Genomic DNA, 21,597 nt, shown 5'->3' on the forward strand with positions numbered 1-21,597 from the left:
TTATTCATTGCTGTGCTAGGACTGCTTTTATTCACTGGTTAAAAGAGCATCATGAGAATCTCGAAGACCGCATTAGACAAAGATGATGAAATTTACAATGCAAAGGGATGATAACTATCAAAAGTCAAAAAAGATTGATTGCAGATTAGCACGTTCTTCAGTGTCCTTGAAATGAAAGAGCATGCAAAGTTACTTCTGTCATTTAGAGATCTGGTTGCGTGACTTGCATACATCTGACTCTGTTCTGGAAATTATTCACACACACTCGCATTTTGGAGCTAAATGGGCTTTTCTTACACTAAAGCTTGTGAGAAACAAAGTCAGTTAAATTATTATGGGAATTAAGCTATTATAAGCCAATTTTGCCGTACATCTGAAAACTCATTTTATTGTACAGCTGAAATGGTGGCAGAATTGGAAACACAAACCGTTATCAGGTTGAAACATTAGATGCATTTCGCTAGAAAATTAGATTAGGCTTGGAACAAGTAAAACTATTTGAATGCTTCGATTTTTAGTTGAGAAAAAGTCCAACAGCAATTTGTTTCTGTAGCTTCGAGAACAGAGACCTAATGTTGTTAACTCCAGACCAATTGCTTCCATTGAGTTATGTTGAGAAAATGTATTGGCTCAAGCGAAATTCACACAATAATGGAAAGTGATGAAAAGTCATTTCTATGCAAATGGTGTTGACAAATGCATTCTATATTTCCTGCTTATTGTGAAGATCTAAATTGCTTTGGCTCACTCTTATTGAATTGAGACCTAAATTATCGTTTAATCTAGTTGTGCTGTGATCTATTTTCATGGGGCACTGCTTTAATTGGTTGTTATTGCGTTCTGTTGCCTTCAACAGCATGCATGAGTATTGAAAGGATATTTCTCCATCAATTAACAGCTTTTCTTTTCCTCCTCCCCCACCCATGAAAACCATTAAAAAGTCCAGTCCATGCTCTCCTGCAAAGCGTCATCAGCGTGAAGGAAGATGGGAGGATTACCAGATTAGATTGACTGCAAAAATGCGCAGCAGCACCATTTTCTCTTTTGAAGTGTGTCATAGTGTCTCTTGTTCCTCCTGAACAGCATAAATCCTCCACAAATCAAGAAAAAAACACTTGCTCCATGTAATAGAACAGTTCACTGTGGGTCAATTCCATTACATCCAAGACCTGAGGCTCGTTTCTTGAATAAACAGGCCATGTGCTTCTCCTTCTACTTCATAGTGCTTCTCTTTCATCCTAGATGCAATGAAATGAACAATAGCCACTGTTACCTGTCAGATTTCAGTCATTTGCAACAAAAGGTTGCCCACAATGAGATAGCGTCTCTGACAGTTGCTTCTATTTTCTGTGATTGACATTGTCTGTGGTGACATGTCGAGGATGGGAGGACAAGGCTGGATTTCACAATCCTTTGCTGTCATCGCACTGTGAATGGAGACACAAGACAATCAAATAGACACACCAGCGCTGAAATGAACATCATAAAAGCCTGCAGGCGATGTGTCAGCCATTTTGATTACAATGTAGACTGTTAAATCTAATAAGTTGCCATGTTGCTTTTTACCTTGTTGTTTGTCATGCATCAGGATGTTTTGTTCATGCCATCAGGTGATCTGCTAAACAGATGGGAATATGCCTGAAGCAAATGAAGATCATCAGAATGAGTCTTCAGTCAATCATATTGTTAATGTGCAAAAATGAAGATGGATTTCACAGGATCTTCATACACAAGCTGACAATTAATTGTCATTTTAAACAATATTAATTAAGTTGTGTTTTACATTGATCAACAATACAAAAATCCTTCGGCTAGCAGTTTCCATTAATGTATATTGTCTTCAAACTCAGATATCTTACCTGTAGTTTTAGATGGCATTTAAAAAATCTGCAAATTATACACAGTTATAGCAAAATAAATGAAAACGTTCTTGTTTTTGATGAACTGACTGTCCTTTTGGAACAATGAACGACTGTATTTTTATTAACTAACATTAAGATTAATAAATAGTGCATTCAAGCTACACATTTTATTTTTTTTTTTACCAGTATGTTTGTTCCCTGGGATATGAACCCACTACCACGACGCAATGCTAGCACTGAGCCACAGGAACTACTAAATATATAACTAAATATATAAATCAATAAATATCAGCCAAACCAAACCTTTTTTTTTTAGGAATTAAAATGCTTAAAGTAAAATGAGTATGGGGAAGTAATTATGATTACAATTAACAGCGCTGGACTGGGGGTAAAACCAGTACTGATTACCAGGGCCCCAAAGGAAGAGAGGGCCCTTGAAAAGTCTGGAATATATTTTATTTTACCTGGATATTTTCATGGGGGCCCATCAAGACTGCCTATGCATAGGGCCTGGGATCTTGTGCAACGCCCCTGACAATTAATTCAAAATTAAAAACCATTTATGCCTACTGTCCTTGCAAGCATTTGGGTAAGTTCTAACAACAAACCTTTTTACCCATTTACAGTTAAAAAATAAATTATACATGTCTAACAGACAAATATGTGAATATTTCATTAAAGTCTGCTATCGCGTAAAAAACAGACAACAATGCAAGCGATTCCTCTCTCTCTGTAGTGCGCAGGTGGGGACTGGGGAGGGAGAAATCTCAGTTTGAAGTCTCAGTCTTCCTCATTTCAGCGGACTACAGCAGCGTCCGTCGGACCATCAGCTCAGTCTCATCACTCGATGCAGTTTTGAGGAATCATAGCACCTACATAGATTTATTGCTCTCCAAGTTATGCACGTGACCAAAACAATGACCTGTTGTTATTTTTGGCACTCTTATCTGCGCTGAATCCCTAAATATTGTGAGCATCATCTCAGGGAACGGACTCTGGCGGAGCGCAGGACGGGATGGGATCGCAACAGCGCGTTTAGGAAACGGCAATGGCAAGTTTAAACGTTCATGGAATGCGGATGCTGGCTAAAAAACACGCAAAGGACGGCTTTAAATGAAGTTTAAAAAGTAATAATCTGCAGTAATTCAATAATCGGCTGTGAATGAACTGCTCTGTCAGTGGCGGACTGTTAATTCTTCACATTAAGCAGCGCTGGCTCTTCGGGCACAATGAAATCCCTCTTCTACACGCGCTTTTTCATCCTTCTTCCGTGGATCTTGATAGTGATCATCGTGATCGACATCGATACGAAGAGGCTGTCTGTTCGGAACACGGCCAGCTTTTATTTGTCTCGGCTGGGAAATGCGCAGCAGCGGCAGGTCGTCAGGACGACTCGCACCAGCAGCAGCAGCACCAGCACCAGCAGCAGGAGTAACGCCACATCTCTCCCGGTCATTTATGCCATCACTCCTACTTACAGCCGAGCGGTGCAGAAAGCAGAGCTCACCCGCTTGGCAAATACGTTCCGCCAGGTTCCGCAGTTCCACTGGATCGTTGTAGAGGATTCTAACTCCCACACGGAGCTGGTTTCTCGGTTTCTCGCCCGCTCTGGGCTGCGATACACTCACCTGAACGTGTTCACCCCGCGCAGGTTCAAGCGGACAGGGATGCCCCGAGCGACCGAGCAGAGGAACTTAGCGCTCGGCTGGCTGAGAGGACATCTCTCGTTCAAAGATAAAGGAGTCGTTTTCTTCGCGGATGATGATAACACTTACAGCCTTGAGTTATTTGAAGAGGTAAATACGTCTTCTTGAGATGACTATTGGCTTAATTCTACTTAGACGAGTAAGGATTGAGATGAAATCTGAAAATGAAGTAGGCCTATACTTGGTTAGAAAAGCAATTACAACAGAAATGCAACATTGCAAATAGCGGCAATTAGACAGATATGGCTGGGATTCTCAAGAAACCTCTGCTGGTTCACACTGGTCCGAGTCATAAGAACTAATTTCCATGAATCTGTGACATTTTGTTGTCTAGATACGGCTGGGATTTGCTATATGGGTGCTAGGGTGTTGCTACGATCTGCTTGTTGGCCCAGGTCCAAAACCCCCCCCCCCCCCCAAAAAAAAACCCTGACCCATTGAAAAAGGTCATGCATGTCAACTCAGATGGTGCAGGATGAGTTAATTTCCCCCCTAAGAAGCAGCACAATAGCCTATGCCCATCTTATTTTATTTTATTTTTTCATTAAATGGAATGCATCTATAAAACCAAACAGATGTATAAGTCAGGAGCGTAGATCTACATGCTTTACAAAGTGTGATATACACAGTGCCTCTGCAGTATTTGCCTTGAGAACCTGCACTTTAAATGTGTAATAAAATTTAAAACTTAAAAATTTAAAGCAGCAATTGAAGACAATTTAGTTCAACCTCTATATTGTCATTGTACAAGATGTTTGTACTCCACAAGGTTGCTGTATTACATTTAAATATATAATTGGAGAGAAAGAGAAGTATGGTGGCAATTAATAACTTGCAAAGCATCAGGAGACTTCGCTGTGACATCTGTCCCTATGGACATTCATGCGATGTGTTTTATCACGCCATTGCCATCTATTTCTTATGAGACTCAAAAGCGCAGCAGTTGAAGCACGTAAGTGAAGGCGACCCAGTATACTGTGTAGCCAAGCAGAGTGAATTAACCCAGTTTAAAGCAGTGGAAGTCACAGAGAAACTAGAGAGTGACCTGACAGCTGGGAAATTAGGATTTGTCTGTTTAAACGGTTGTCTGTGGACGATGGATGAAACAGATAACACTGTGAAGTGATGAGATGAGAGACACTTCATTTGAGGCTGTGTCTTACACAGGTCACGCTTTTCTGAGGAAAAGACCATTTTTTTCACATATGAAAATTGCCACGGCCATTTGTTAATGTAATGCGTCTGACTTCCAGTTTTTTTTAGCTGTACAAAACAGCTCATTATGCTGCTTGAAACTGCAAACTGGTATTATATTACATATTATTTTAATGTATTGTCCTAATTATAAACACATTGGTTTGTAGTGCAAACAGTTTTACTGCACTTTGATATTCTTCTTGTTTCCCTGCAATAGCAGCCAATGAATCTGAAGTCTCACATATTCACAGAAAACAGCTTACTTCCACGTTGAAAAATAAGGTGGATAGTGCAGTATGCAATATCAAATGTAATGCACAAGTCATATTGACCACTTTTAACATTATTTTACTGTGTTTTTGGAACCTTTTTTGGAGTTGGACCAACATGGACACCACATTTGATCATTTTTATTGTTAGTTGAACCATCCCTTTAATCAACTTTATTGCACAGGAAAACACATTTAACAAGTTTGCTTTTCATATTAATTAATATGATGCAATTTGTTTGAAAATGTGCAACTTTTTTAGAAAAAAGCATGAAAGTCTACCCATAAAAAAAATCATCAGTGGGATGTAAGATGATTGAACAAAAACATACAAATTCAAATGAATTAGCCACCAAAACACACAAATTTGAGAATTGCCATGTAAAGGTGTTGCTTTGTATTCAATATCTGATGGTTGGACATTTCCTTTATTTGACTGGAAAGCATAAAAAGGACACCAGGAAGCTGACAGCAGTCAAATGATGAGATGAAAGAAAAGGTTTCCTCCTCTGCACTATATTCTCTGTCCCATCTACAGCAACACAAATCACACAAAACCCACAATTTTTACCTCTCTCTTGGCTGTTGTCCAAACCCTGCACTTATAGCTCATCGTCTCATTTATCATCAATTATTCTACCCTTCTCTTACCTCTACTTTTTCCTCCCATCTGAGCCGTTCTCTTTTCTTCTGCCACGGGCCTTACTGCCTTCCTCATTCCTTCAATGCTTGCTTTGTGCATCCCTTCCTCCCTCTGCCTCTTTCTCTTTCTCTCCATTTCTCCAGAACACAGCTGGACATGTGGATGAACACATGGAACAGCCCCTGAGGGGTAGAGCGCAGCGTCAGTATGCTGATGACCCCTGCTCTGCTCAACACAAACACATTACACAGCACAACAATGAGAGTCATTTGGCCTTTTTCAACAGCTAGTGTTTCATAATGACAAATATTAATGACACATAGGAAATGTATTCATTTAGCACATACTGTTTTCCCCAACAAGAAATGCTACAGCTCGAGTGATTCATCCTCAGGTGACAGTAACATAAAAGAACTGCAATACAAGGTCTCAAAATTAGCTAGAAAAACACAGACTAGTACAGATATGTGACAGAGCAACAGTGAAACAATAGTTTTGTTAAGGTGTAGTAGGGAGTTGAGTACAGTAATCAAGTTCTAGTGGGAAAAAAGTGTCTTTAACTGCCTGAGTGAAGTATGGAGGATTATTCTACTATTAAATTTTTGAGCGGAAATAGCTGTATCATTAAACTCACAAAAAGAACATACATTATTATTTTTAGATAGAAAATAAGATTCCAATGACAATCAATTTGACTCAAAAATGGAGCATGATATAATCAATCACAAATCAGCCAATCAAACTTTGTTTGTGTTCTTTCTCACCTGTAAAACATGAAGAGCATTAAAAGGAAAGACACGTACCTTGATGTGGTGCTTTATCAGACTGCATGTTTTTCCATGTAAAACATGAGTGCCACCCTGTATGATATCCACAACCTCTTTGTTTTCTCCTTGTTTATTTTTAATATACACAAGGAGAAATTGTCCACCAAAATGAAAATTTGGTTATCAATTGACCCTTCGCATGGAGTTTGATCGAGAGGTGATCTGACCAATCATAACACAGAATCTGCCATTTTTGTCCGACACACACACCAGACTGGAAAGTAGATTAACGTCGATGGACTTGAAAAATGGTGTGTACTGACATCTTTCCGCAGTTGAAACAAGATACCTTCTGATACTCATTTATGTTTCTTTCATGTTATAACTAGTAAAGAGGAAGAGATGATCGGTTCACGTCACATGCCGCTTGAACTGAGGTGCTACAGTGATCTGTCACAACACAATAACAAGCCACAAAACGGTATTTATTGTTTGAATTTCTTTAAAAATGACAAAAATGTTTATTTGTTTTAAACCTAAATTAACCTGCTCTGTCTTGTCTGTCAGTGTCCTCTTGCTCCGCAATGTAACGGTTATTTTTCACTGCGTGAGAACATGATGTGTGGCATGAGAGCAACAGTAACGGGGGGTATGGGGTGGGTCTTTGCGAAGGGTCAATTACTGAACTGTAGTTCCAAACCTGTATGTATGTATTTCTTCTACTGAACACAATTACCAGATCAGTACTTGGGTTGGCCAAACAAACCAAACCAAATAAATTTGGGTTCCATTAACTTCCATTGTATTTTTGGTCCATATGATGCAAGTCAATAGGAACTGAAACTGTTTGCTTCTCGTTTCAAGCATTTTCAGATATTGTTACTGGAAAGCAAGTCAGAGGAGAGTAACTAAAAAACAGAGTTACAATGTGATTTTGTGCTGTGCATGTATTGGCAGCACATTGTCATAATGAAATCATATCTTGATTTTCGTGGTACAATATACTCAATGTGCAATGTATTCTCCTACCCAGCCCTGTGTCTTCGGTGCCATGTCACATCACAGCAAATTCTGCATTAGATTTATTGTTCTCAGTTGTAACCTGTCTTTCCTTAGAAATATAGCTCCTTACTAGATCCAATTTTGTTGTTGCATTGTTTGAATCCTCTCTGGAACTGTCAGGCAGCATGTAGAGTTTTGTTATTGAAGGTGATTTTACCTCCCTAAAGATATCGAACACACTCATCTACAACAAATTTATTTCTCTGCACCGTGTAGTCAAAATGGGGCCAGATTTTCTTATTCCCTGTCCCTGCAGGAAAACACATGGGTCACAAGAACTGCCAAATACAGATGCCTAGCCATAGCCGCCTGTAGCTTGAGAGCTCAGCTCAAAGAACAGTGTATAGGACACTGCATTTGATGGCTGTGCCTGTTGCCCTTGTTGTCAACTTCAACGCAAAAGGATGCTTGGCACCTGCAGATGACATCCTCTTTGCTATGGAGAATTCTTTGACTTTGCCTTTGAGCTGTGTTAGACTTTAAGAGCACCATTATGGAGATGGAGCCTTTGAAGAGAGGGAGGAAGACAGACATTAGAAATACAGCTAAAGGGGCAGCAGTTTGGGCTTCAAAGCTTGTCCGTTGCTTACGGCCGCCAGCTACAGGCACATCACCCGACTGCGTACAGCACTCACATAAATAGCGCAACCATTAAATATTCAAAGGCTACTCTGACCATTTGTTCGGGAAATTGCAGCAACGCTCATTTCACCATATATAAAGGAATGAAGGCAAAACAAGATTCTTTCAGCAGTAGGATGTATAAAATTCAAGGAAGATGGTATCTTCTTGGAAATGTTTTAGTGTTGGCGGGTGGTTCAATCAGATGTGATTGTGTTTATGAAACTGAAGAGCGATGTGTGCTGTCTCCAGCAGACTGCAGGTGGATGGACTTATTTGTACTGAAAATGAGCCAGGATTTTATAATAAGCCATGCTGTGCGTGTCGGTACTATGCTCGTTTCTTTAAAAATAATAACAGACTAAGTACTGCATTTGGTTAGCAGTATAAAGGTCCAAAGAACCCGACTGGAGGATCCACAGCAAAACTCTGCAGATCTTTATAATAACTTTGGTGTATTGGGTTTGTAATAGTATCATATTTATCACTGCTCTGTCTTCTGCTGTTCAGATGCGGTCAACCAGGAGAGTGTCAGTGTGGCCAGTGGGACTTGTTGGAGGCCGGAGGTACGAGCGGCCCTTGGTGGAAAAGGGGAAAGTGGTCGGCTGGTACACTGGTTGGAAGGCGGACAGGCCGTTTGCAATTGACATGGCTGGTAAGACACCAGTAAAATCTCTTGAACTTCTCGTTTAACAACATGCCAAGTCATTAAAACACAACTACCAATTTTTCACTGATTATTATTACAAAAAAAACAGAAAGATAATGGAGTATAAAAATCTGGCTGCACAATTGTTGCCTAAGCAGGAAAAAAAGGCACATATATTTGAATATATGACAATTATGCCTGTTTTACACTATGTGCAGGCTAAAACACAAAAGCATGCGTTCACACTAATGGAATTTCTGCTGTTTAACAGCACCGCAGTTCAGAATAACAGAAAATTACAGACAATTAAGTGATTTCCCTGTTATTGCAATGTATTTTCTTTAAAAATGGCCCAAAATGATAAAATGGTTACTAGAGTGTATCATTAAAAACTATGGAAGAGAATATAAACCATTTCAAATGACAAAATAACTTGTCAGTTTTATTTTATGTTGCTTTAGGAAAAGCTGTATTGATAAATCAGTTGCATTTTCTCAAAAATCTCTGCCTACAATATATTCAGTGCTGAAACTGCTTAATATAAATATCACAACAAACAACAAAAACAAACCATGCCTTTGACATGAAAAACCCTATGCATCATGGCTTAATGGGTTTTTTATAGCTGGTTTAGTATTACAGATTAAGCAGTCATTTAAAATGTTGTTTGACCAGTTCTTGGAAATACTTCTTAATGTCTGTTTCTAGATTTAAAATATTTATAGGCCCTGAACATGATCTAGCTCACTCCCTTGAGTGATAAAGACATTTTTTTGACAATAGATTCCACTGGTTAAATAACAGGTTTCTGGTGACTGGCACTTTCCGTAATGCAGATGGTTTTGTATACCAGGACTAATTTGTGCAAATCACGTAAAACCTCAAGCTGAACACTAAACCGCCATTTGTTTTTACACCCTGCCCATCTGAAAGCTTCCATTTAAGTTACATTTATTCATTAGGCGTACGCTTTTATCCAAAGCGATTTACAGTGTATTCAAGATATACATTTGTATCATTATGTCGATTAACCATCCATCAACGGACTTGATAAAGACATTTTTAAAGTTCAGAACCATTATGGTAAATGTCTTAAAAGTATTGGAGAAGCAGAACAACATTAGCTGGAGCATTATGTCTTCAAGTTTCACCACAAGGTCTCTCAATTTTATTTAATGTTATTAAGGTATTGAACTTCCGCCATCCATATCTCTGAGTTCTGAAGGATATTCTTCCCATGTTATACCATGTGCTGTCGATAATCACAACATCAGCTGTGTGAGGAGCAGCTTGCCTGCTCAGATAAACAGATGGGACTTCTTTGCAGTTTGGTCGTGTTGATACTTTCCAGACTGCCCCTCACTGAAGTCGCTTCAAACAGGCATATAAAATTGGCCCAAAGCAGGCAGCAAAGCGGTTCCTATATAGAGAGACCATGCGAAAGAAACGCTCTAAGCTGAGGAAAAAAAGCTGTGAAACACTAGAGAGTCTTCTGAAGAGGCTTTTCTCCTATACAACACTAGTGATACTAGCTAGAGCATGTCAGTGTTTACGAAGTGAAGGCACAGAGAACTAGGCTTGTTTATGTTAAGGCAAAGTAACACTATAAAAAAATAAAAAATTAAATAATTGATTTAAAGGTGAAATAAAATAAAATATAAATATTATCTGAAAAAAAAAATCCCTAATCATACCCAAACTCAACAACTTTACTTACTAACTATTAATAAGCAGCAAATTTGGAGTTTATTGAGGCAAAAGTTGCAGTTAATGGTTTGTTAGTGAGAATTAAAATAAAGTGTGACCAAATTACTAAAACTGAAAAATAAATTTAAGCTAAAAATATATATTCAAAAACAAAATGTAATAAAAATGGCAAAAGCATGTAATGTATATGAAAATATATAAAATAAAAGGAAATTCAAAATATAAATAAATACTATAAGTGTACATATACCTCGGTGCGAGTAAATGTGCAGCACCTGGTCCTTTCTTCTCAAGGTACTAAGGTACTAACACAGAAAACTTTTCATGCATTTTGACTATTTTTAAACAAACTTCTGAAAAAATTATTGCCAGTTTTTAAAAATGATACCATCGCCATCTCTATGTAAACTACAAAAATGCAAAATTGAATGCATGTTTGCGCAGGCATGTACTGTCTCTTTACAAAATAACATCGCCAACTACTCGCCTACCATGCATAATACAGCATTTTAGTCATTTTCTCGGATCCTGATGATCCGCCTGTACGATAAACTTTTCAAAACGCAAAAAGGAAAAACAATCGCTGCCATGTAAACATGCCCTAAATGGCTCTTCAGATACTTCACCCTCTCTGTTCTTCTCTGGTGGAACGAGCTGCCAACCTCCACACGATCTGCTGAGACCATCAAATCCTTCAAGAAAAAGCTGAAAACACACTTCTTCCACGAGCACTTAACTAAAACGCAACCATAAACAAAGGCACTTCCTATAATAACTCTTGGCACTTGGCACCGTGTATTGCAAATACTGTTGGCTCTTCTGATAAATTGCTTGTGATGTTTCACATTTGTAAGTCACTTTGGATAAAAGCATCTGCTAAACGACTAAACGTAATTTGGAAGTTGACATGTAAGGCTGATCGGGATTGCCAAACAGTGGGATGTTAAAAGCGTCTGTGTTTACACTTTTTGTGGAGATCAGCTTTCAAATTGCTTACTTATAGTTTACTATGATAAAAATGTATTGTGACAGTAAAAAACAACAAAAAATTACACACTATTACAAAGCATAACAGGTAGAAAAAGATAACAGATACCCTGTAATTTAGGTAGAAGTGAGGTGGCGGGGCTCTCTGCTCCCTATAATTGGTGAAAAGCACCTTTTCCGAAGCTAAATTCAGCAATTTCTCTGTGCATTTTTAACAAACGTGAGCTCTCAGGCAATGCATTAAAGAAGGAAGGGTGAGAAGATGCAGACAGGTTGGAAACATCCTAATGGAGAGAGGCAGGGCTCATATGAAGCTCGAGGAAATGAATACAACGTCAGAGATAGCAGTGCGTAGTTGAAGCAATCCCTAATTCCCCAGACTCCAGCTCTGCCGCTGGATATTATGCTGTTCATGAAAATCTAATAACAAGAGATGGTATCATCTCTTCCTCATGTGATCTCCATTACTACCACTATTGCTCCTCTTCCATACCTTGTATTCTTCACACGTGTTCACTTACCCATAATATCATCATCATTGTCATCAGAGATAATGTATTCATTGTCAAGCCCTACCTGACAGTGAGCACATCTCCCTTCACAAACACTTCATACAATGTATACGCTTCCTCACATCGCTGCTGTAGACTAAACACACGTTCTAGGAGCTGTTTAAGGTTCATAAATCCGCCGGCTCTACTACACTTCTCCCTGAACAAAAGCTGAGAACAATGAGTTTATTTAGTATTCCTGCTGTACGGCTTCTTCCGAGAGCAAACACAATAGCAGAGAAAAGGTCCTGAACCGCCTCTCTCATTGCTTTCAAGCACTGCTCTCACCTGAAGAGGAGCTCAAGTGCTTGTCTTAACATGGAAACCTTTTTAACACACAATAGCGACGTTTTGCGCATTAGGCGGAGAAGAGTTGAAAAGATTATGCATGAGAATAAACGAAAACAAAAAGCTGCATTTGTAGTGTACACAGTGATTAGGCTGTGGATTAGTCACACTAGCTTTTACACGATCTGTGTCACAAGAAGAATACATACATATATACATACATTTGCAGAATTTCATTTCTCAAATATTTTGTAGTGGTTCTAAAATAAATAAAATGCACTGATTGCAACAGCTTCATTGTTGTGGTGGGCACTATGCTAAAAATTGCACACAACAATTGTGCCAGGTCTGCAAAAAACGAAACCAGCCCAATTGCATTTTTTTCCATAGTTTTCCTCTCTGTCGGGGGTCCCCTCTTTTGAAATTGCGTTCTGAGGGGCGCTCCCTCGCCATTAAAATAGCGTTCTGGGACGAGGAGGGTACATCGCTTTAACCCACGTACTAATATACAACCCTTGGCAACAGTCTAAAATTAGCCAAATTTCGCAGTAAAACCGTGGACTTGGCAACACTGCACAGTGCACACTACTAAATATGTGAAAACTGCACCATTAAAATCAGTTGAAACATCTACACTAGTCATAAGTTTTGGGTTGTAAGGTTGTTGTTTTTTTTTTTTTTTAAGTCTCTTACAGTTACCAGGCCTGCATTTCAAAAGTAAAATCAGTAATTTTGTGGAATATTATTACACAATATTAGTTACTTAACTAAACGTAACTAATTTATTCCTGTGATGCAAATATGAATTTTTAGCAGTCATTACTCCAAAATCACAAAATCCATCATAAATAATCCAATCTTCATTGTCACAAGATCATTTAGAAATTTGTTGCTCAAGAAATTATTATTATTATTATTATTATTATTATTATTATTATTATTATTATTATTTAGCTATTATAATGTTGAAAATATTTTTGTGGAAACCATGATACATTTTTAGAATTCTTTGATGGATAGAAAGCTAAAAAGAACAATTAAAAATTGTATAATGTATAAACATAATAACAATCGGAAAGAACAACAAACTGATTAAATTACAGCAATGAGCTTATATTGTACCTTAACATAATGCAATCCTTTAGACATAATTTCATGTAAATAAGTGAGTTGTTAGTGAATTAACACAAAACTAATCTAAAAAGTACTTTCCCATTTGCCTTTTACAGACTGTTGTATTTTTGTATTTACTTATTGTCCTTTATTAATTTTATACAGTTCATTAATATGATTTACATATTTAAATATACTAATTTCATGATTTATTTATTGCATTTCCCTGGAAATGCAATTACTATTGGCAGTTCTGTGAGGCAAAATACGTTTTTATGAACCATAACAACAGCACCATTACGTTTACAAATTTGAAGGTGATCCTAAAGACCTTACAAAAGGCCAGTGCAACCCTACCCTGGTCATAGTCTTAAAGTTGGTTTAATAATCAGGATGTGAACATTCAGTGTGCGTTTACAACACTGTTTATACATTTAACTCAGCGGCGCATCTAGCCGGTCCCTAAAGTATGATGTCCCAGAAACATGTCCGGCTCTTCAGCTGTATCAAAGCCCTGTACCTGGATCTCTGAGCATAGGTTCTTACATCATTCCCTCAATACTCCAACAGGGACATCAAAAGGCAATATAGTCATTAAAAAAAGAAAAAAAGATCAAAAGAAAGGAGCTGGCTGGCCTTCAACTATTAATAAAGCTTGACAGTATGCATGTCGATCTGAGGAAGAGAAACCTTGTAACTACACAAGGACACAGTTAGCTAGGGCTTAGATGAACATTGCATTGCTGTCGTGAGCTCGCCTCTATGGATTTGAGGGAAGCCCAGGTGGTTTTAGCTGGAATGCAGGCGTCCTAGAAAACAGCCTGTGCCCAGGATAAAAAGCCCACAACAGAGGGTGATATTCCCTATAGTCAAATTTGAAAAGTCCTTCTCCTGTTTTGTGGCTGAGAAGGTGTCATCAAGAGAAATGGAAACGAGAGGGTGAAAAACTTACCCTGACCCACATGCAACAGTGGGGCGGTTCAATCTGCTCCCACAAGAAATACATAAGGTCAAGAGCGCACTGAAGAGATGTGTATTTGTGTATAGTTAATACAGAGTAAATGAGAGAGTGTGCTTGAATATATAAGGAGATTATCTGCACTATAATTAGTTTTAGATATATTTGCAATAAACAATTTCAGGTCTGTACGAGTGTGAGCTTTTTGAGATATATATATATATATATATATATTATATATATATATATATATATATATATATATATATATATATATATATATATATATATATATTTATATTTGGTGGAGCTTGTTCCAAACCCAGACTTTTTCATTTGCAAACAAAGTCTATAATACAAGGAGAAAGCTATCTGTTAGCATTCCCATTCATCTCAATGGCAGTTGCTCAACCCCTGGAAGTGTGTGATTTGGGATTTGCAATCTGCAGTCACAGCTCTTAGGAATGCACTTCTTACCAAACTCTCCACTTATGACTATCATGAGTTGTGACAACAAAAGCAAGAGGAAAAGGTAATTAAATAAAATACATTCAAATTGAAAATGTGATTTATAATTGCTTGCAAAACTTTATTTCATCATTGGCAGGCTTTGCAGTGAACCTTCAGGTGATCCTGTCAAACCCACGTGCCCTGTTCAAGAGAAGAGGAGCCAAACCAGGGATGCAAGAGTCTGATTTCCTCAAACAGATCACTAAGGTGGAGGACTTGGAGCCAAAGGCCAAGAACTGTACCCAGGTCAGTAGATCAACCTGCGTTTGCATCCTTCACACTGATTATCATGAATGCTACAAAAACATCCACTTTTTGATGTTCCTTCATTTGTTCCTAGTCTTTCTTGAGTCTGAGTCATTAGTTTAGACATTATGACTCAACCCTATCTTTTAGGTAGCAATTTGAAAACCTAACTTCATATGGTGGTCTATTCTTCTACCAGTGACAACAGTGAATAGCACTGTCAAGGAGTTCTTGATATGAAATGAAAAACACATTCCTATGTATTTGACTCGGTCTTATTCTAAAAGCTCCTGCATTCATCCGTGGCCCATTATCTCAGGAGCTGAAGTCTCAAGCTCAAACCTCTTCACTCGGCTCACCTTACGTGTCAAAATGCTCTCTTCCTCCCCGTAATGACGTCACGGCTCCTGCCATCATCATTATCACCCAATTACCCTAATGGTAGCCGCACTGGGTTATTAATAGTGACTATTAGCAGGGCTGACAATTCCACTAATCACCAACACCAGCAAGAGCAGGACATGTTTCCAACGTCAGCCAATCAGTAGTTTCATTTTGTTAGACACAGCATAATGTGCACATTTTAAACAGAGAGCAGAGAGTGCAGGTTTGTTCCTGTGGTACAATGCCGTGGCAGGTGTAAGCGTGTAGATATCGCACCCGTAAACAGTAGAAAGGCCACTGACAGTTACGAAGAAGTGCGAGTCGCTACTCGGACAAAGTGGGAGTTTAATATACTTAAATTTGTGGCTGCAATCCAGTAATATGAGGATGGCATTATGGAGGTAAACAAAAGGACATGCTTGTGCCAACAGTCATGGGTCTTCGTGATGGGCGTGAGCGGGAAACTGTCCAAAGTGGAGCACTGCCAGCGACATCTTTTGGAAAGGTCACATTTGTAGAAGCGTTCTTGAGGGTCCCAGCAGATGACTGTGACTAAGCCTGCAGGCAGGGAGATATGGCTAACTCCTAGCATGCACTTCAAATTAAGCACAGGGAGGCTTGGGTGGGTCATCTTATGGGAGTAAACTGATGTGACAAGGAGGAAAGGGACAGAGGCAGAGAGGAAGAAGAAGAGGGCAAAGGGAATGTGTTTGAGATTGGCAGAGGGATGGCAAACATGCCATATAGATGGAGAGGTGAAGATGGTGCATGAGAGAGATTCACAGGCTTATTTACAGAAGTCAGTGCATAGACTCTCCTATTTATTAATGTCAATCTCAATCGTGCTCCTGCAGACCAGATCCTGCCAGACTGCTGTCAGCGTGCCAGCATGCTTCACTCTGCACAACACAATCGCTCAAATTATTATTCTCTCTCAAGGCTTCAGATGCTCATCCTGTTTAGATTCAAAAGAAACCCTCGGAAAAATCTTTAACACAAACAATGTTTGAGAAAATTGTTTCATACGGACAGGCCAAATGGAATCCAAACATTTTTCAGTTTTTTTCACAATGGAACTAAGAGTAATATACATTTATTAAGAGCTAAAATACTTGAAAAAATTATAGGCTATAACAATTAGTTTTGATGTCATGCAAGATTCTATCCTATTTGTAGAAAATCACTTTAAGGTGTGTTTACTGGTAACACGACACAATGCAATAGCTAACATTAACAATGAACAATACTTTAAAAGCATTTAATAACCTTTGAAATTTAATTATTACTTTCTACATACACTTGCATTTTTAATCATGTTATGAATTAATATGAATTATGTAGAAAGAACAAATAGAAAGAGAATAGAAAAATTGTTCTTGTTAGCTCATACGCTACCATACAAATTTTGGGAGGATTTTTTAAATATTTTTGACAGAAATCTTTTATTTGACCAAAAATATAATAATAATAAATAATATTGTCAAATATTGTTATATTTAAAATAACTGTTCTATTTCAACATTTTTAAATGTAATTTATTTGATGGTGAAGCTGAATTTTTAGCAGCCATAACTCGTTTTCAGTGTCACATGACACTGAAGAAATCATTCTATGTTGATTTTCTGCTCAAACATTTTTTTTTTAATTACCAATGAAAACAGTTATGTTGCTTAATATATTTGTGGAAATTTCATCTTCATATTATTCAAATTAAAAATAAATAAATGCATTATTATTCAATGACTAGAAAGTTCATTTTGAAACCTTGTGTAAAATTATACGTATTTACTCTCATTTTTGATCAGTTTAACATGTTCTTGCTGCATAAATTAATATGAGCCAAAAAAAAAATAATAATAATCTTATTGACTCCAAACTTTTGAATGGTAGTGCACCGAATGTCTTAACTAATGTCAATGAAAATGTTAAAACCTTGTAAATGACGCATTACATGATATTACTGAAGCTAAAATGGTCAAATTTTCTATTTCTATTTTTAGAAGCCAAAACAAGGTATTGAAGAGGGGAGATAGGATCTAGAGGAGCAGGGTGACAGAGTGCCTTCTCTTATTCCTGGATCGCTCGAAGTGGGGTTTCACTCTGTACAAACTGAAATCTGTCTATCTGAGTATTTAACAAGAGTACGGCATACATTGCAATAATGACAATGACATCTCAGCACACTTGTCTTACAATATTCTAATAGATGCACATGCAAAGACTAAGACTGCTCCAAGATTAGTCCAAAAAGTATTAAGTGTTTAAATATTAATACCTTTTTCTTGAAACTCATTTGCAATTACTAAAGCCCATGGGGACTTCTGGTTGCACACCTCCACACTGCTGTTATATCACTGCTTTCAACCTTTGCGCACTCATTTGTAGCCATTACATTATTGACATTAAAAATGAAAGGATTTATTACATATAAAAGCGGAAGCGCACAAGTTAAATTATTCATGTATTATTACTTTCCTCCTATAAAAATTAGACATCACTATGGGGTGCAGATGTCACAACACAAACACAACTAATGAAGTTTAACCACCCACAAACCAATTACAATTCAGTTCAGGAAGTTCTCAATTTAGTCCATCTCAGACGTTCAGACTTGTGATATCAATAGTTTTGATACCATAGAAATTTCATAATTCTTGTCACCAGTGTCAATATCATAAAAAACTAACTAACTACTAGCCATAAAAAAAAAAAAAAAAACTCTTAAGCTCACTGAACACAACAGTCAGTGATTAAATAATAATAAGAAACTAATTACAAACAATAGGACAAAACACTACAGTAGAACAAATAAATAAGAAATGCTACATACATTATAAAGTAATCAAATAAATAAGACATTGCATATTCTTCACTGTGTGAATTAAATATATATTTCTTCTTATTAAAGTTGAATTAGTCATTTAGTCAAGAGCAGTGAGAGATTTTCTCTCTTTTGTTGTTTGTTTAATGTGAATGACAGAGAGTGGGAATATTAGACTGCTGTCACTTTAAGAGCTGCCCGGATCCAGTATACCGCTACACATGTGCTTTCTTTCTCAGCTATTTGCTTTCACTTAAGAATTAAATTACTGTGTTTATGAGGATACTTGCAAAGACAGGCATTTTGACACATACAAATGTGTGTATTTATCCTTTCAAAGCCTATAAAGCGGCAAAAATAACTCCGTTCAATACTCCCGTGCTCTAAGAGCACCGTCTTCACGTGCCTCTCTGACATCGCTCAGAAACAGTCTCTCAAACAGCACACACAAATTCACTGCTGACTGCATTTCAACGGCTTAAAATTACTTGTTTTTAAACCACAATGCTTGAAAATGCGTGCAAATTATGTTTTTGTGACTAGTTGATACATTTCTACCAGTTAATCGTGTCTTTAGGTATATCGCCCACCCCTAGAATATTTATCAAAGGAACAATGGGGTTAGTAGACAGCAAAGTAAAGTGTCAGACACCTTCATAAAAAGTATTACTGAATCTACCAGAGGGATACATCTGGTTATCAGGTCACAGGACACTTTGGTTACTTTCTGGGTTGCTGCTCCACAGTGTACCTTATTTATTTCTTATGGTTCTGCTAAATTAGCCTTGTTTTACAAAACAAGCCAATCTGCAGTGCCATGTGTTCAGGAAATGATGCGTCACACCTGGGTGCGGCAATTTAACTGTGCTCGTTCCCTGCATCTGGTATAATTAAGACATGTAACCAGTCCGAGAGATCTCATTCCAGCAACCTTCACGCACCAACAGCCTAAAACATCTCTGCTGAGAGATCACACACAATGACCTTATTTTCTGTTATGATGGACCTATGTACAGTACGTGTCATTTCTTCCGAAATCATTTTCAGGGAAAGTCATTTGGCAGCCATATTTGCAATAGCTCTTTTAGGGATTCAATACTAGTACTAATCTTACTTGAATGGGGCAATAAAGAAAATTTAAATGACATGAACTGAACCCATTTATGTTGTTTCTTAGGCTCAAATAGCATTAAAAAGCATTTATTTGAGGTTGGTAAAGTGTTTCAAGGGCAGTCCCATTTATAGTCATGTAGGTAAACTGTACATACAATATGCATGTGCTTTAATACATGCTTGGTTCCTGTATTCTAAAATACCTGATTTCAAATGATTTCTTCCAGGTCCTGGTCTGGCATACCCGCACTGAGAAGGTCAACCTGGGTAACGAACCAAAGCGGCAACAAGACTCGGTCTATATAGAGGTCTAGCGAGCAACACTGCACTAAGACTGTCATATAACACTGGATGAAGGCCCGCCATCATCAGCACTTTCCAAACTGATGGCCACCTTTGAACTTTACCTGGATACCTGCTCTGGTGGAAAGGATATGCCAAGTTGTCTTGGGATTCTCTACTGACACACACTGTATCTGCCGGAGCTTCTCACAGTGGCGTCACACTGGATTACCTGTAACATGGTAGAGTAGAAACCATGAAACCAAGGGGTTTTCAAATGGCAACTGTATGTGAAAACTTGATCTTATTCCCAATGCGGTAGTCAACTACCATTTTCAGACTCTGGACACTCAGAGAATCGGATCAATGTCTGTGAATGGAGAAAAAAGGACCAGCTGCTTGAATAATGTACAAAGAGGTTGAGCGGTGCTGAAGAGAATCGCCAAATCCATGAAAATAAAAGGAACAGTGGATGGAAAAACCCTGGAAATACCGTCTAAAGTGTGAGACATCATTACAAGGACAAAACTTTTGGATTACAACTGTCTTTATTCCAAACGACCCTCTTTAAAAGCAAAAAAAAAAAAGAAAAGATAACTTTACAATAAATGCGTCTTTAGACAAAATGATCACACAATAGTTCATGGCTATTCACTGTTTAATGCACGGAAATAACAATATTCTGTCTCTGTACTAGGCACCAGAAATGTAAACACATTATAGAAATAAACCTGGATGACATGGTGGGGATGTTTATATTATTGCACAGCAGAGAGACCCTGTCTGAGAGGATAGGAGCTCTGCTACAGCGGCGAGACTGACGTGTTTGACTGCACGCTTTTGTTCAGTCCTTACTTTTCAAAACTAGCTGGCTAGAATGATAATTCCTTCCCCGAGCCCCTGTCTACTGACCCCCCCCCCCACCCTTCTGTTAGCCGTCACAGCTGTACAGTCGTCCAGGTTTATTTGTCTTTCACTCACTGTGCTTCTCTGTAACGCACACATTAAAACATCACAGTAAAGATGAAGTTTGTCATGGAGCTACACAGATGCGGTGGGGTGAGTGGCGGGAGAGTGGGGGCGAGGGGTTTGACTATCTCATGATTACATACATTACATGGGACTATACAATATCTGCTACAGGGTTCTGGACATGGGGCTACAGAAGATAGGAAAGGAGGGGGTAGTCACAAATATGATAGCCATACCTCTGTCTTTTAAATACTATGACTCACTATTGATTTGGTAAAGATATATTAGAAGCCTGTATAATTGGTCCAGCAGCTTTCTTGTAGCTGATATGTATTTTGAACCCCCCGAAAATATATATATATATAGAAGAAGAAAAAAATAATTGCAAATAAGACGGTCAAAGCTGCCAGTCTCTTACACTCTCGCTCACTTGATCAATACACAGGGCAGGTTGAATCGATGCTCTCCAGAGTAGTAATGGTTGGAAAGAGAAAGGGGGAAAAAATGACAGTACATGAATAAAACTCTGGGCGCAAGTGGTGGTGGAGGAGGAGAGGAGGAGGGGAGAGATAGAGGGATGTGGTGCCCCTTGTCCCCCATCTTCCCTCATTCATTTACTTCCATAGCTGGGTGCTGAGGGTCTGACCGGAGGGGGGTGCCACCCAGCCGCCCATGGGGGCACCAGGTGGCCCAAATGCCACTGGAGCACCAGAACCGTTCAGGTTCATTCCAGACATCTGTTGGTTAATCTGAAAAAGGCAATGGGGAGAGAGAGAAGTGTGAAACATCTACACACACAAGACTTGTTAGCATAATTAGCTGTGGTCCAAAACCTACAGAGAAAGGCATCATGGGCACTCCGCCAACAGAAAAGGTTTTTATGAAAACT

At 38.3% G+C, this 21,597-nt stretch overlaps 2 protein-coding genes across 7 annotated transcripts in view; one reads left to right on the plus strand and one right to left on the minus strand.

The window, feature by feature from the left end:
- Positions 1 to 2,652: 2,652 nt before the first annotated feature.
- LOC109112025 (galactosylgalactosylxylosylprotein 3-beta-glucuronosyltransferase 2) lies at positions 2,653 to 20,328 on the plus strand. 2 transcript variants are annotated; one of them, XR_002021518.2, is made up of 5 exons: positions 2,653 to 3,658; positions 8,638 to 8,782; positions 14,988 to 15,136; positions 17,521 to 17,661; positions 19,682 to 20,328. XR_002021518.2 is itself a non-coding variant. In XM_019125052.2 (4 exons), the coding sequence occupies exons 1-4, from the start codon at positions 3,092 to 3,094 to the stop codon at positions 19,766 to 19,768; spliced, it is 948 nt and encodes a 315-aa protein (XP_018980597.1). In that variant the 5' UTR covers positions 2,656 to 3,091; the 3' UTR covers positions 19,769 to 20,328. The 2 variants fall into 2 exon arrangements, 1 of the variants encoding a protein (XP_018980597.1); XM_019125052.2 differs by lacking the exon at positions 17,521 to 17,661 and having other exon boundaries at positions 2,656 to 3,658.
- Positions 20,329 to 20,376: 48 nt separating this feature from the next.
- LOC109112431 (stromal membrane-associated protein 1-like) overlaps positions 20,377 to 21,597 on the minus strand; it is a 102,759-nt gene continuing 101,538 nt past the window's right edge. For all 5 annotated transcript variants that reach the window (XM_042737023.1, XM_042737019.1, XM_042737020.1 and 2 more), the window contains one exon: positions 20,377 to 21,457. In XM_042737023.1, the coding sequence (XP_042592957.1) occupies positions 21,323 to 21,457 (135 nt within the window). In that variant the 3' untranslated portion in view covers positions 20,377 to 21,322. The remainder of the gene's footprint in view (positions 21,458 to 21,597) is intronic.

Source organism: Cyprinus carpio, chromosome B13 (assembly GCF_018340385.1).
Source record: "Cyprinus carpio isolate SPL01 chromosome B13, ASM1834038v1, whole genome shotgun sequence".
Classification (NCBI taxonomy): domain Eukaryota; kingdom Metazoa; phylum Chordata; class Actinopteri; order Cypriniformes; family Cyprinidae; genus Cyprinus; species Cyprinus carpio.